This window comes from Xyrauchen texanus, chromosome 31 (genome assembly GCF_025860055.1).
Source record: "Xyrauchen texanus isolate HMW12.3.18 chromosome 31, RBS_HiC_50CHRs, whole genome shotgun sequence".
NCBI classification, from domain to species: domain Eukaryota; kingdom Metazoa; phylum Chordata; class Actinopteri; order Cypriniformes; family Catostomidae; genus Xyrauchen; species Xyrauchen texanus.
Window position 1 is genome coordinate 29,800,341 of NC_068306.1, and position 13,961 is coordinate 29,814,301.

The following is a 13,961-nucleotide window of genomic DNA, read 5'->3' on the forward strand; positions in this document are numbered from 1 at the left end:
CCTGAAATATCATAGAATTTATGCATGTGTGAATTACAGGCATAATACGTCTTTTCGGTTTGAGACATACATGTAATAGAGGGATTTGCATCACAAGCCATTCAAAATAATGAATGCATGAATGACCAGACATAATAATTCTCAACATTTGTTCAAAATGCCCAGAAATATTTCAGGCGCTCACTGAAAATAAACTTCAGTCATTGTTTACTTTGCTCACTTTGGGAACCACCCACCCAGTCAAAGTTGTGCACGCTTGGTATGGCCCACTGAGGAAAGAGGGGAATGCATTCCCACTGATTTCATTATGGTGACCAGTGTGAATGAGGAACCTTGCCTTCTCTTTGAAAAGTAGCATTGTAACAGTTAATCTTAGCTTCCAACCTCTTATTTAGCAATGCTTGATAATAGGGCTAGGTAATGCCAAAAATTCTTTATTACATTTCTACAAGTTGTAAAACTGAAGTTTTGTCCATCATTTTTGTGTAAGAACCAAATGAACTGCAATGCTGATTACAAGTAAGTTGACACATTTACTTACACTTATTCTGATATGCTTAATAGAAACATGTTTATTTTGAATGATTCTAAAGCGCATGCCGGCCATTTTTTTAAGATAACTGGCATTCAGTTACTAGAGCATGGTACATTTGAACTGTATTCAGAATTGGATGAGTATAATTTTGATGAAAGAATACAACTGTTTTCGGAAAGTCATCTTGTGGAGCAGGTGTGATTATAAAGTTATCAGTGAGACAGCTGTAAAATGTTAATGATTTCAAGGGGTCCGCTGGTAATTTCATATTGTTGAATGAAGTTGTCATGCACATTTTAATACATCAAAGCTTTAAAGGATGTGCATGTTTTTATTGATCTGAATATTTGTTGGAGCTAGGTTTTTGCTTTGATCTGAATTCTTGTTTTTATGTCTACCTTACAAATGAGTGTCTTCTTGCAACCATTACTCTGCCTGTCTCTTGGACTGCTTATCTAGACTGAAAAAAGAACCCATTTGTTTCACAAAGTCTTATAGTCTTATTTATGTATGTCTGCTAGCTTTGACAACTCCTTGGCAATTTCAATTCAACATTTAAAGAAAGCTAGGGTGCCAAATATGGCAGTGGTTCTTACATGGTATAAGAGAGAAGATATTACGGCACCTTGGACATCAAATGTCAACTGAACATAATAGAAAATGTCTTTATCGTACATCAGCAAGCAAAAACATCCTTAAAATCACAATTTTAAATGTGACTATATCACCATTAACTGCATAAGTCCAAAAATATGCAAAATAATTAGCCTGACATAGGTGGAATTGGAAAACTAACAATTTTTACAAATAAATAAGCAATAGCAGATGTGTGATTTACCAGCATACATGAACATTTCTATGTGGAACAAACACTGGGCTAAATATTGTTTTTGTATTAGCCAATGTTCCAAGTGGCAGAAATAGCTTGGAGTTTGACTAGACATCACATCTTAAAAAAAAAAAAGAAAAATTAAACTTGGGAAGTGTAATCCCTCCCTTTAAAAATGTTTATTAGCCAGTTTAATTTGCTATCCTGTCTAAAGCACGATAATAGTTAGTTGCATTTTATTATTTGTATTTAGGATTGTTTTTATCCTGCTGTCGCGACCCACATGTTGGGAATGGGAACCATAGATATATGGTATCTTGGGGAAGAGAAAGCAATATTTCTAACAAATAGCACAGCACTCTATAAAGCTAATCAAACTCTGATTAGTTAAGAATGGCAATTTTAGCTCAGAGGAGTTAAAGAGCTTCTCTTTCCATTGGCACATTTGATCTAGGAAAAGACTGTTGTTAGCAACCAAGAGTAAAAACAGTGACTGAGCAATTATCCAAATGACCTCATTCTTCACAACCAGCCAAGCTTTTTAACTAAATCAGACGTGTCACTGATGAAATGGAGCTTTTTTTCAGCCAGAAAGACAAAAAAAGAAAGACAAAATTGCTCAAGAACTTTTGTGCCACATCTGAGGCATATGATCATATTCATATGCCTTGCTGGAAAATAAACATTTATTATTTAAAAACAAGAACTTTCATGCAGAAGTAGAGTCTTGTCTCATAGAATCACATTACTATACCTACATTTTTGCAAAATAATTTTTACATGGTTTGTTGTATGTTTCGCAACACTTAAATGGTGAAATGAAAACTAGAGGAACAAAAACAACAATTAAACTGATTTACTTTTACACCAGCGGCTCCCAAACCTTTTGCAGTGGCGTACCCTCCAAACATTCTTTTGCATCTCCCATATTCATATTTTGATCATCGTAAAACAACTCCCTAATAAAATATGTAATATTTGTACATGTTTTGTACATGTAATATTTATCATACATATTCAATAAATGGATTAACGATTAATGAGATGGGTGTTAGATATGAAAAAGTAATTGCATAACTTGCAACAGGACACAGTACCAGCGAATAGCTGCCGGTTCCTTGTCAGGAATTGCGATTTATTGCAGATGGCACTGCTGGCAGACTTCGAGCATTGTGGGGAAGTATTTGCGCAGTCAGCTCAAGGTGCTTTTTTATGTCACATTTGACACCCTCAGTAAGGTTGAGCTCATCTGCTAAAAAAAAAAAAAAAATGAAAAACAGAGTGCAAGCAAATGTGAGTGAAAATTATTGAATGTGAATGTGGAAAATTATTTAACCTTACCAATGTGTGACATCTGTCAGCAAAAATTATTTACTTACACCATCAAAATTAAAAATCCCTATGCATCTCACCTTATATACAAATTATGTTTCAAACTGCGATAAAATAGAAATTAAATAAACTAACATCTTGAATGACTGACAAATGCAAGTTTGTTAATCAGCGACATATCTATTTAACTAGATATGAATTAGCTAAGTCGCCTTGCAGTGTGCTGGGCTATATTGCACACTTGTGCACTATGAATGTGTAAATGCATTTTTTTAACCACAAAATATAGGGGTATTTCATTGAATTTATCTGACCTTTATGAGACAATCATTTTGGGGTTTCTACACTAGAAGGCCACAGAATATTTTTTTTCCAGTGAGAAATACACATACAGGTGCTGGTCATATAATTAGAATATCATCAAAAAGTTGATTTATTTCAGTAATTCCATTCAAAAAGTGAAACTTGGATATTATATTCATTCATTACACACAGACTGGTGTATTTCAAATGTTTATTTCATATAATTGTGATGATTAAATCTGACAAGTAATGAAAATCCCAAATTCAGTATCTCCGAAAATTAGAATATTACTTAAGACCAATACAAAAAAAGGATTTTTTAGAAATGTTGGCCAACTGAAAAGTATGAACATGAAAAGTATGAGCATGCACAGCACTCAATACTTAGTTGGGGCTCCTTTTGCCTGAATTACTGCAGCAATGCGGCGTGGCATGGAGTCGATCAGTCTGTGGCACTGCTCGGGTGTTATGAGAGCCCAGGTTGCTCTGATAGTGGCCTTCAGCTCTTCTGCATTGTTGGGTCTGGCGTATCGCATCTTCCTCTTCACAATACCCCATAGATTTTCTATAGGGTTAAGGTCAGGCGAGTTTGCTGGCCAATTAAGAACAGGGATACCATGGTCCTTAAACCAGGTACTGGTAGCTTTGGCACTGTGTGCAGGTGCCAATTCCTGTTGGAAAATGAAATCTGCATCTCCATAGAGTTGGTCAGCAGCAGGAAGCATGAAGTGCTCTAAAACTTCCTGGTAGACGGCTGCGTTGACCTTGACAGAAAACACAGTGGACCAACACCAGCAGATGACATGGCACCCCAAACCATCACTGACTGTGGAAACTTTACACTGTACTTCAAGCAACGTGGATTCTGTGCCTCTCCTCTCTTCCTCCAGACTCTGGGACTTTGATTTCCAAAGGAAATGCAAAATTTACTTTCATCAGAGAACATAACTTTGGACCACTCCAGTCCTTTTTGTCTTAAGCCCAGGCGAGACGCTTCTGACGCTGTGTCTTGTTCAAGAGTGGCTTGACACAAGGAATGTGACAGCTGAAACCCATGTCTTGCATACGTCTGTGCGTGGTGGTTCTTGAAGCACCAGTCCATTCTTTGTGAATCTCCCCCACATTTTTGAATGGGTTTTGTTTCACAATCCTCTCCAGGGTGCGGTTATACCTATTGCTTGTACACTTTTTTCTACCACATCTTTTCCTTCCCTTCGCCTCTCTATTAATGTGCTTGGACACAGAGCTCTGTGAACAGCCAGCCTCTTTAGCAATGACCTTTTGTGTCTTGACCTCCTTGTGCAAGGTGTCAATGGTCGTCTTTTGGACAGCTGTCAAGTCAGCAGTCTTCCCCATGATTGTGTAGCCTACAGAAATAGACTGAGAGACTTCGAATTAGCTGATTAGAGTGTGGCACTCGGTGTCTTCAATATTGAACCTTTTCACAATATTCGAATTTTCTGAGATACTGATTTTGGGGTTTTTCATTAGTTGTCAGTTATAATCATCAAAATTAAAAGGAATGAACACTTGAAATATATCAGTCTGTGTGGAATGAATGTATACATTATCCAAGTTTCACTTTTTGAATGGAATTACTGAAATAAATCAACTTTTTGATGATATTCTAATTATATGACCAGCACCTGTACTCGGTTTGAATGTTATTTTAGACTGGGATGAAATAAAAACATAAAAAAAAAGGACATTTCAGAATAATTTTCACACACCCCCATTGACACCTTATCCTGTTGATACGCAATTCCCCCACACGCGGTAGTGACGTCACTTTGCTTACATTTAATATATAATTTACCGTCTATAAATGTAATTAATGTTAACAAATTATACATCTTTTCAAAAGTCTAAGGGTTCAACATAGTAATGCTCCAGAAACAGCAATTTAGTTATTTGTGCCAGGAGTACAAATGAAAACATGCAATATCAAAACAGGACTTCATACATATGCTATGAAAATGCGATCGCCAGATGAATCCAGTTTGCCACACTTGGGTCAATTGTCCATGACAGGTGTTCATTGAAAAACATCCAATAGCACTTTTTGTCCATAAAAGTGATAAATATGAGAAATATTGATATGTTCTTCATTGTTTACATGAGCTCTCACCTGAAAGAATTACCCTTTGTCATCGTTCTTCAACAAACTTTGCAATATGTGCAGCATTAATGTGTAAAACTGAATATTATATATATTAGAGTCTCGTATACAAAACAAGCCTCTCTCCAAAGTCTATTTTAAAAATGCGGCATAGTTTTATTCATAATAGCCAAGTAGTGCAGTCAGATTTTGTGTCGTCTTGAAAGGCGGAGCCTTAATTTTACTCTGTACGCGTCCAGCGAATTTACAGAGAAAAAAGCTTGCTTCTTTAGACTTGTGCCTTTGAGAACATTGTATGTCTGGGTTGTCTTGGCACTTTAATTATTGTATTTTTAGATTATAAAAACATGTTCAGCAAAATATATTTCCATTATTATAAGCTTATCTAACTTTAAAAAATAACAACATATATTCATTCTGAAACTTGGGTAATAAATCCCAAAGTGTCTTCTTTCAAAAGAGACTACAACTGTGTCCATACTCCAAAGGGTCCAGTAAATACAACCATTTATGTTCAGGTATGTCATTTTCATGGTTTGTGCTCAAAAAGGGTGTGCGTATCAACAGGTTATATACCCAAAGGGGTATGTGTAACCCTGTTTGAGAAATACTGTTTTAAACAAATTATGAATAAAACAGCAGATAACCGGTTCATAAACACTTTTTGCCCTATTACTCACACAATGCTTTGACATCTAAACAATTTTATTATATTGTATGACTTGTAAGGCGGTACATTTTAACATAAGAGCACCACAAAATTACATGCTTGTTTCAGGAGTTGCTTTTTTCATCACAAATTTGCTTTTTATGACACTATTAGTTATGTTTAGGTTTAAGGTTAAGGGTAGGGGTATTTCAAACTCAATAGAGCATTAACCTTAAAAAAACCTCATCTGTTTGGGATAACATTTAACTTGCTTTTAGGGCCACACTGTGGACATTTCGCCTCGGAACTGCTGCAATACATGTAAGGAACCACGTAATATAATTTTGCAAAAATATCACCAAAGTCACGTTATTTAATTCGATCAGGTCGAATATAGCAGTATCACTCCTTGGGTTCAGCGTTGCATTGGTGAAATCAACAGCCAGAGTTTAATGCACATTTAACAGTAACCATTCTTAGTGCTGTCTTTTACAAAAGCGCAAAAGCTGTACAAAAAGAACTGTTAATGCATAATGTATGTGCCTTCAAGGCTGGAGAAGGCATTTCTGCCTATTTGACTTGAAACATTTTGACTAGAATGCAAAAGACATTAAAAGTATTTGTCAGTCGACTCTACTCTTAATTCAATCAATTATTAAGGTAGGATCCTCTGATAACTTAAAAAATAAGCATAAGTGGATAACGTAATGGGTCTTAACACTCCCTTATCACCTCAAACCTTCTAGTTTCTCTTAAAACTCCTGGATTTCTTTCTTAACCTCTTCAAAAGCTAAAGGTTGCTCTGCTTGAGCTACATAAAGACACTCAAGGTTAGAATTGTTTGAACTGTCAGCCAAACAAGATGTTTTCAACTCCTGAGGAGACCCATAGATGCTTTTCTCATGTCAATCGACTCTCTAAGAGCTCCTCAGAAGGTAGGTGTTTATTTCAGTTGCTGATGCCGCAGGGGTGCTGCTGTAGTACTACATTAAGTGGCTTCATCATGGAGCGTCTATGTGCCGAGGAGGAAGGGAGGTATCAGCAAACCAATCAAATGGCGTATTGTATCATTCATGGCTTACAGCCTGTGCAGCACGTAGCACCATTAGCCAAGACCCTCCCAGACCATTTAGGAGCTTGTAGACTTCCAGAGACCTCTGGGTGGGAGGAGGACAATCATAAGCCACATCTGTTATCAGCATCCAAATCCTAAAAGCAAAACTTCCTGTAGGGCCGCCTGCGGTATTTGGAAAAGGAAGTGCCTTTCCCTGCTCTGCACTATTAAACAGTGGAGGCCCATGCGATACGATCATGCTTATATAATTCCCATAGTAGAACTCCTGAAAATTATTTGCAAAGGTAGTGGTTATTACATCAGCAACCTGCCTGAATATGTGCATGCGGTTATCTATGACTCTGTCATTGCAAAAACAGAAATTTCCCACAGTACATTCACTTAGTCTCAAGTTGCCTTCCAAATTCACACCCACGATTTGAGACATTTCTGATCTACAGAGTTCATTTATCTGGGCCAGGTTTTAGCAATTCAGATAAAAGGTTAGCTACAGCATTGCAACTTGTCTGCAACACAACTACCTGGCCCAGCTAAAATGAACATTCCTAAGCTGGTTTATGTTGGTTAGTATTGGTCTAGCTGGTGGACCAACCCGATCTCTTTGAGAATTTGTCACAATAAGTTAATTAGTTATACACCCACCAATCTGAGATGTTTTCCTTGTGTTCTTGTAGTTCCTGATGTGTCAGTTGTTCAGTGGTAATCCAAAACTGTTTTCGTAACTTTAATCCCGAACCAAAACCCCATCCCTAAACCTAACCTTAAAGTGAACCATCTTATGCTACCCAGAGCATATATATAAACATGATGTTAATATTAGCTTCTGGGTCCTGAATGTGTTTGGTTGATGTTTAAGTTGTACATATTCATACAAAATAAATTGTGCGAAATAGTAATAATTTGCCTCTTCGTCGTATTGTGACAAATTCTTATGAGACATTGCCATGTTGTTCACCAGCAAAACTTTCCTTGTTAAAGCTGGTTGACCAGTATTTGTTTTCTGGTCTTGCCGGTTAAAGGAGTAGTTCATCCACAAATCAACTTTAATTGCCTTCTTACATAAATATGAATAACTATCGAATGTTTTCAGAAGTCTAGGAATATGGTTCAAGAGTCACATGTACTTTTATGACACATTTGGGACCTTCTGCAGCTTGATAATATTGTGGTAATATTTTTGCAAAATTATATTTTGTGGTTCATTATACACATTGCGGCTGTTTCAAGGTATAATGCCCACTCTGTGGCGCTAAAAGCGAGTTTATCTGTTTAGAGTTTATTCTAAACAGATTAGGTTTTTAAGGTTAATGGTCTATCAAGTTTTAAATTAACAAAATCGACCTCCTTATCCTAAAACAAAACCTAACCAATAGTGTCATAAAAGCAATTATGAGATGAACAATTCAATTGCTGAAGCAATCATGTCATTTTGTGGTGCATCTATGACATTTTCATCTCACTCTTTTACTAATGTGCTCCAGGACCGTGTCCTTTACTTTTCAAATTATGCAATGCTCTCTCAACTGAGCTACCTCGCCATTTGATTGCGTGCAAACAAGCTTTTAAATGTAGTTGGACATGTAATTCAAACATTAAAATTGATAGCCTTACAAGTCATATACTTTTGGAAAAGTGTTTGTGTGTCATAGGATAGCATTGAGTAAAACTGCCGGTTTACTTGTGATTTGTGTTAAAGTAAATAAACATCATTGACATTGTAGTGCCTCTAGTTTTTATTTTAACAGGATACTGCCGTAATACGTATAAGGAGCAACATAAAAATCATTTAGCAAATATTTTGGTATAGTAATGTGATGACACCAGGTTGTGAAGTGAGTGTCTACCAACTGTTATTGTATTGAAAAGACAAACCAGAATATTCATAAAAATATCTCATACAGATATGAAAGAATGTCATACAAGTTTGGAATGACGTGACAGGAGTAAATTATGGCAGAAGTTTAATTTTTGTGAAAACTATTTCTTTAAGCTAGTCAAAAAGCATACCGTGCTGAGGAGGATCAACATTGAAACACAACATATGCTGGTGACCAGCTATGCTGGGGGTTTTTTCAGCAAAGGAGGTTGATCACACGCGCGGTCCTTCATAGGCCGCTCCTGCGTCAGAACAGGGAGCAGCAGTGTTAACTTTGTCCCTATGTTTACATATCTGAGCCATCTGTTCTGTGTAGTACAGATCCAGCTGTATTCCCCTGATCCTGTTGCCACCTATGGGTACGACAGATTCTTAGGCTTTGAGATTTTATGGATTGCCAGTCGGTGCAAAGTAAGGATTTGTTTCCACCATCTGTTCCTGGCAATGTTATGTTAGGAAAGAATCTGAAAAGGTGAAAGTGAATTAGCAGCAGAGGAATAGAGGGACCAAAAGAGGCTTGAATCATTTGTGCCAGCTGCCTGCCATCTTTCAGTCCACTTTGTAAAAGCTGAAGACATTCATTTAGCAGCAAATTAGTCTGCCTCTGCCTTTTAATCCACATTAAATTAAATAAATAAGAAGATGGTTGATGATAAATTTAGGGTGGAATAGAATGGCTTTGTAAAAAAATAAAAAGTGCCCCTTTCAATGTTAATTAATAAGTAAATTGAATAAGTGGTTATAGTTTGCTGAATTTCCCCCCTTATGTTTGCCAAATAAAAGCTAAACAACCAATAAATTATATACTTAATATGCATTGTTTCTCTTTGTAGAGATTGAAGCAAAGGAGGCCTGTGATTGGCTTCGTGCAGCTGGCTTCCCTCAGTATGCACAGTTATTCACTGGTAAATATTTATTTTTTAACATTCCTCACTGCATCCTTTCAGAAAATGATTGCAGGTCTAACAATGCTTCCTAAATTACTAAAATATTCTCATACTGCAATTCAATTAACTTTGTTTGCCTTCCAGATAGCTGTTTCCCCATTGACCTAGACTGGGTGAAGAGTGATCATGAATTTTTGGATAAGGATACCATAGATTCTCTCTGCAGGTAGAGTGATTTACCCTTCTGTGGCATGAGCTCATTCTCTGCTGACAGAGTTTGAGTGCTTCTCACTAATCGCAGTGGGGGAAATTTGAGAGTGACGTCATGCTGCTTTTCCTGTTTGACATCCATGTTTTCTTTTGCTTTCAGGAGATTAAGCACTTTAATCAAGTGTGTGGAGATGAAGCTCCAGTTGAGCCGGTCAAAGAGACGGGTGAGTGTGAGAGAAAACTCTGGAGAATATACAGTACATGTCAACACAATTTATAAACACAAGAGAGCCCGAGGAAAGACTTTTCATAAAGCTTTTAGTTTTCTACAACCAGAAAGGTATAATGTTAAATAAAATAGGAGGGCCTTAGAAGGGGTTCATTTTGCAATAATTACCTGCTGATTATTCCACTTATTACACAATTACTTAAAAAAAAAGAAAAAGGATGAGAAAAATTAGAAGAGACTACGGAGTCTCCATTAACACTAGAATTCTGATGAACCTATGATGAATGGTGTTTATATTACGAAAATAACCATCTGACTTATCCAACTTTTTCCAAGACTACTAACCAGTCAAAAAATAAATGGATATAAAATATTTTATCAGTTCAATTGTAGAGATTGCAGAGAGAAATGGAAGAAAGGGAGCACATAATGCAGAGGCCAGTGCAGACTTTTTTCAAGAGCCGTTCTGTCTTGAGCACTTTCAAAGTTAACTTTTTTACCATGACCCTGTATGAATGCATTAGATGCATGCACACTACAACTGTTATGTGGTATTTTTGAGGACAGTCCATGTCAGGAATGTGTGTAGATGACATATAGAAATATTGGGCTGTATGTGTACAGTCGGTGTGTACTGTCTGCAAAATTTACGTCACGCACACTATGTGCGAAACGTAGCAGTATGCGGTAACCAAAGTAGACTTTGGTCTGCTAAGATAAACCGCAATACACAGATGAATTATATTGAAATATTACTTTTTGCCATGAACATGAACATTGACATGAACTTATGATTAAAGTACAGTACATCTTCTTAACAACAAAACTTATTTGAAGCACTCATTTTTATAACCTTACTGTAACAAACTAAACCACTTTAATTAAATCTAATTCAGCTTCTTAAGTGTCCAAATTTGTGAATGGCGCAGTCACGTGGCACAACAAACTACATCTGGAGTCAGTGATTGTATTTATTTCGCATCTAGAGGCTGCTGCTATACTGTAGAACCAAAATATTCTAACTGTAGAACCCTTCAGTGTGGAGGAATAATAATAATAATAAAAAAAAATATCTGCAACTATTTATTTTTTCAGATAACCGATAGTTCCAAAATCCAAGTATCTGTGCCCCCGTACCTCTATTTCAAACAAGATAGTGAGATATTATGTTCTTTTCCCCCATTTTTTGCCACATATAAAGCATAATTTTGTTCATATAGGCAGATGAAGAGGAGGAAGAAGACCTCTATGCCATCAGCCCAAAATGGTCATTTGACAGGAAGAGTAGACGCTGGATCCGTGTGGATGACGGGGAGCTTATACAACTTAACAGCCCCATTTCAAGTTTGAGGAGATCAGAAAGCTGTGAGGCCTCCCTTTCTGACAGTGGGGAGGTCCATGAGCTTAGTTCCACTCAAAGCTTGAGTAATGCAGACAGTGATGGGGGATGTGCTTCCAACAAAACCACTGAGGAATTGGAGACAAGTCGTAGTTCCTCCAGATGCTCATCTAACTACAAGCCAACCCAATCTCCTGGCACTTCTTTCAGCAGACCTCCGTCCCCAGGTGAGCATCACACTTCAAGCAGTAAGGAGTACTTAACTGAGAAGCCTCCAGTGAAAAAGGGTAAAAGTCTTCTGCGTAAGATGGAGAAGCTCCGAATAAGAGGAAATACGATACTGCCGCACACTCAAAGTGGGAAGGGCAGACTTGTCATAAGTGGGCCAATTATGCAAGAAGGTCTTGGCGAGGAAAGGCTAATGCATCTTCAGTGTCTAGACAAAACTGGCAGTCCTGTGTCCTGCACACCACCTTCTGGATCCAGTAGCAGTCCTTCGGAAAGTAGCAGTGTGGCCAGCACTCCAAGCCCTGTCACCAGGGTACGCAGCAACTGCAAACGCCCTGGGATGCACAAACAAGAAGATGGACAGAACCAAATCAATGAGCAAGACTTGAACAACCAGCGCAATCTTGACGTCAACCTTGTCTTCGAAATTCCACATGCACACAAGCCTGGAACGTTCCCAAAATTGCTTACCCACAACAGTGCCTTCTCGCCTATTGACAACACTTCTGTTAATTGGAGGACAGGAAGCTTTCATGGTTATCAAGGTAGACGATGTAAAAGCAGCAGCTCCAAAGACCAGGAACAAGCTTGCAGCCCATTGGCTACTTACGATCATCGTGCCAGCATTTATGACAATGTCCCAGATCATGCACATATTATGAATGATGACGTGTTCTCAGCTTTGGATAGTGTGATGGAACGCATTTGTGGCCTGCAGCAGTTGGTCACATCTTGGACGGACAAGCTATCCGAAGACGGGGATTCAGATTTCTCGCACTCAGGTTCTCCTTCACCTTCTTCTCTGACTGACATCCACCTTGAAATCAAAGAACCGGAGGAAATAGATGAAGCTGCCCCGGAGGAGACTTGTAGCCCAGAAGTGTTTGCACACACTGCTCATCTTATAAAGCATACTGATCGGTAAGAGACCCAAAAGCTACTACTTTGCTATATTGCACCCGGGACAGGAAGTGTCTTATCTCATTCATGCTACATGTTAGTGTTTTGGTACACTACAACAAAAATCGTTCTCAGTATTTTTGTCTTGCTTTCCAGTGAAAATTAGCACATTTACATGCAAACTACACCAATTATGCTTAATAACCTGACAACGTGTTTAGTCATGCAAACGCCTCTACATAGTCTTGTAAACGGTTTTCCTTTATTGGGGTAAATTCAAAAGTGGTGTAAGCAATAATCTGTGCACAGATTTTGCCAGAGACTATTTAGCCTTCAGATGGAGCACTTCAAATTAATATTAAAATAAGTATTAAAATAAATAGGAGAAAATGTAGTGCCCAGTATGGCGGATTTAGAGAGGGAAGATCCTTACTGGTAAAAGAGACACTCACCTCTTAGACACAGGCATGACTTGTCAATTAACTCAAAAATGCACATGTGACAGGAGCCAGCTGGTACGTGATAGCTGTGTGGTATGTGTAAACCTCAATCCCCTGGCCTCAAGAGGTGCACTAGAGACTGATATAGCGGCTGTAGCCTTTTGCCTCATCGTTAGTTCCCGCCTCCCATTCCGGCTGATGCCGGATCAAAACCCGCTCTGAGCAGGTCAATCAGGACAGGTTACAGTGGTGCCATGACCCGGATGGGAGTGAGGTTTAGGGGGGTGAGTGTAACGGGAGTGAACTGGTACATGATAACTGTGCGGTATGTGTAAACCTCAATCCCCTGGCCTCAAGAGGTGAATTAGAGACCGATATAGGGGCTGTAGCCTTTAGCCTCCTCGTTAGCATGCCCGCCTCCTGACGCCGGTTCAAATCCTGCTCGGAGCAGGTCAATAAGGACAGGTTACAGTGGTGTCATGACCCGGATGGGAGTGAGGTTTAGGGGGGGGTGAGTGTAACGGGAGTGAACTGGTACATGATAGCTGTGCAGTATGTGTAAACCTCAATCCCCTGGCCTCAAGAGGTGCACTAGAGACAGTAATAGGGGCTGTAGCCTTTAGCCTCATTGTTAGTTCCCGCCTCACATTCCGGCTGATGCCGGATCAAAACCCGCTCTGAGCGGGTCAAGCAGGACTGGTTAAGCATGCACATTAGCTGGACCGGCTTAACAAATTGCATTTTTAGAGTGAGCTGTGCTGAAGAAGCACAATTTCTAATACCATTGCTGTCAGATTTTACAGCTGATTTGAAAATTGTTATATGATTGTAATCTTGCCCAACTGCTTTGGAGATTTCAGTCTTTCCCCATTCAAGTACAGAAGCTTGGGCTGGACAGGTCAGACAGGAATGTTAATAGCACCACAAAGTCACAATGCAACACGTTTAGGAAAAATCAACCAACAAATGGATTACTTATAGTTATATGTTTGCATATTATTAATATTATA

The 13,961-nt window shown here is 38.4% G+C and overlaps 1 protein-coding gene across 1 annotated transcript in view; it reads left to right on the forward strand.

Annotated features, from left to right (window-relative positions):
* si:dkeyp-23e4.3 (rho GTPase-activating protein 7) overlaps positions 1–13,961 on the forward strand; it is a 92,247-nt gene that overhangs the window by 65,716 nt on the left and 12,570 nt on the right. Inside the window, 4 exon segments of the mRNA XM_052099403.1 lie at positions 9,552–9,623; positions 9,750–9,831; positions 9,976–10,039; positions 11,265–12,532. Coding sequence (XP_051955363.1) covers positions 9,552–9,623; positions 9,750–9,831; positions 9,976–10,039; positions 11,265–12,532 — 1,486 coding nt within the window.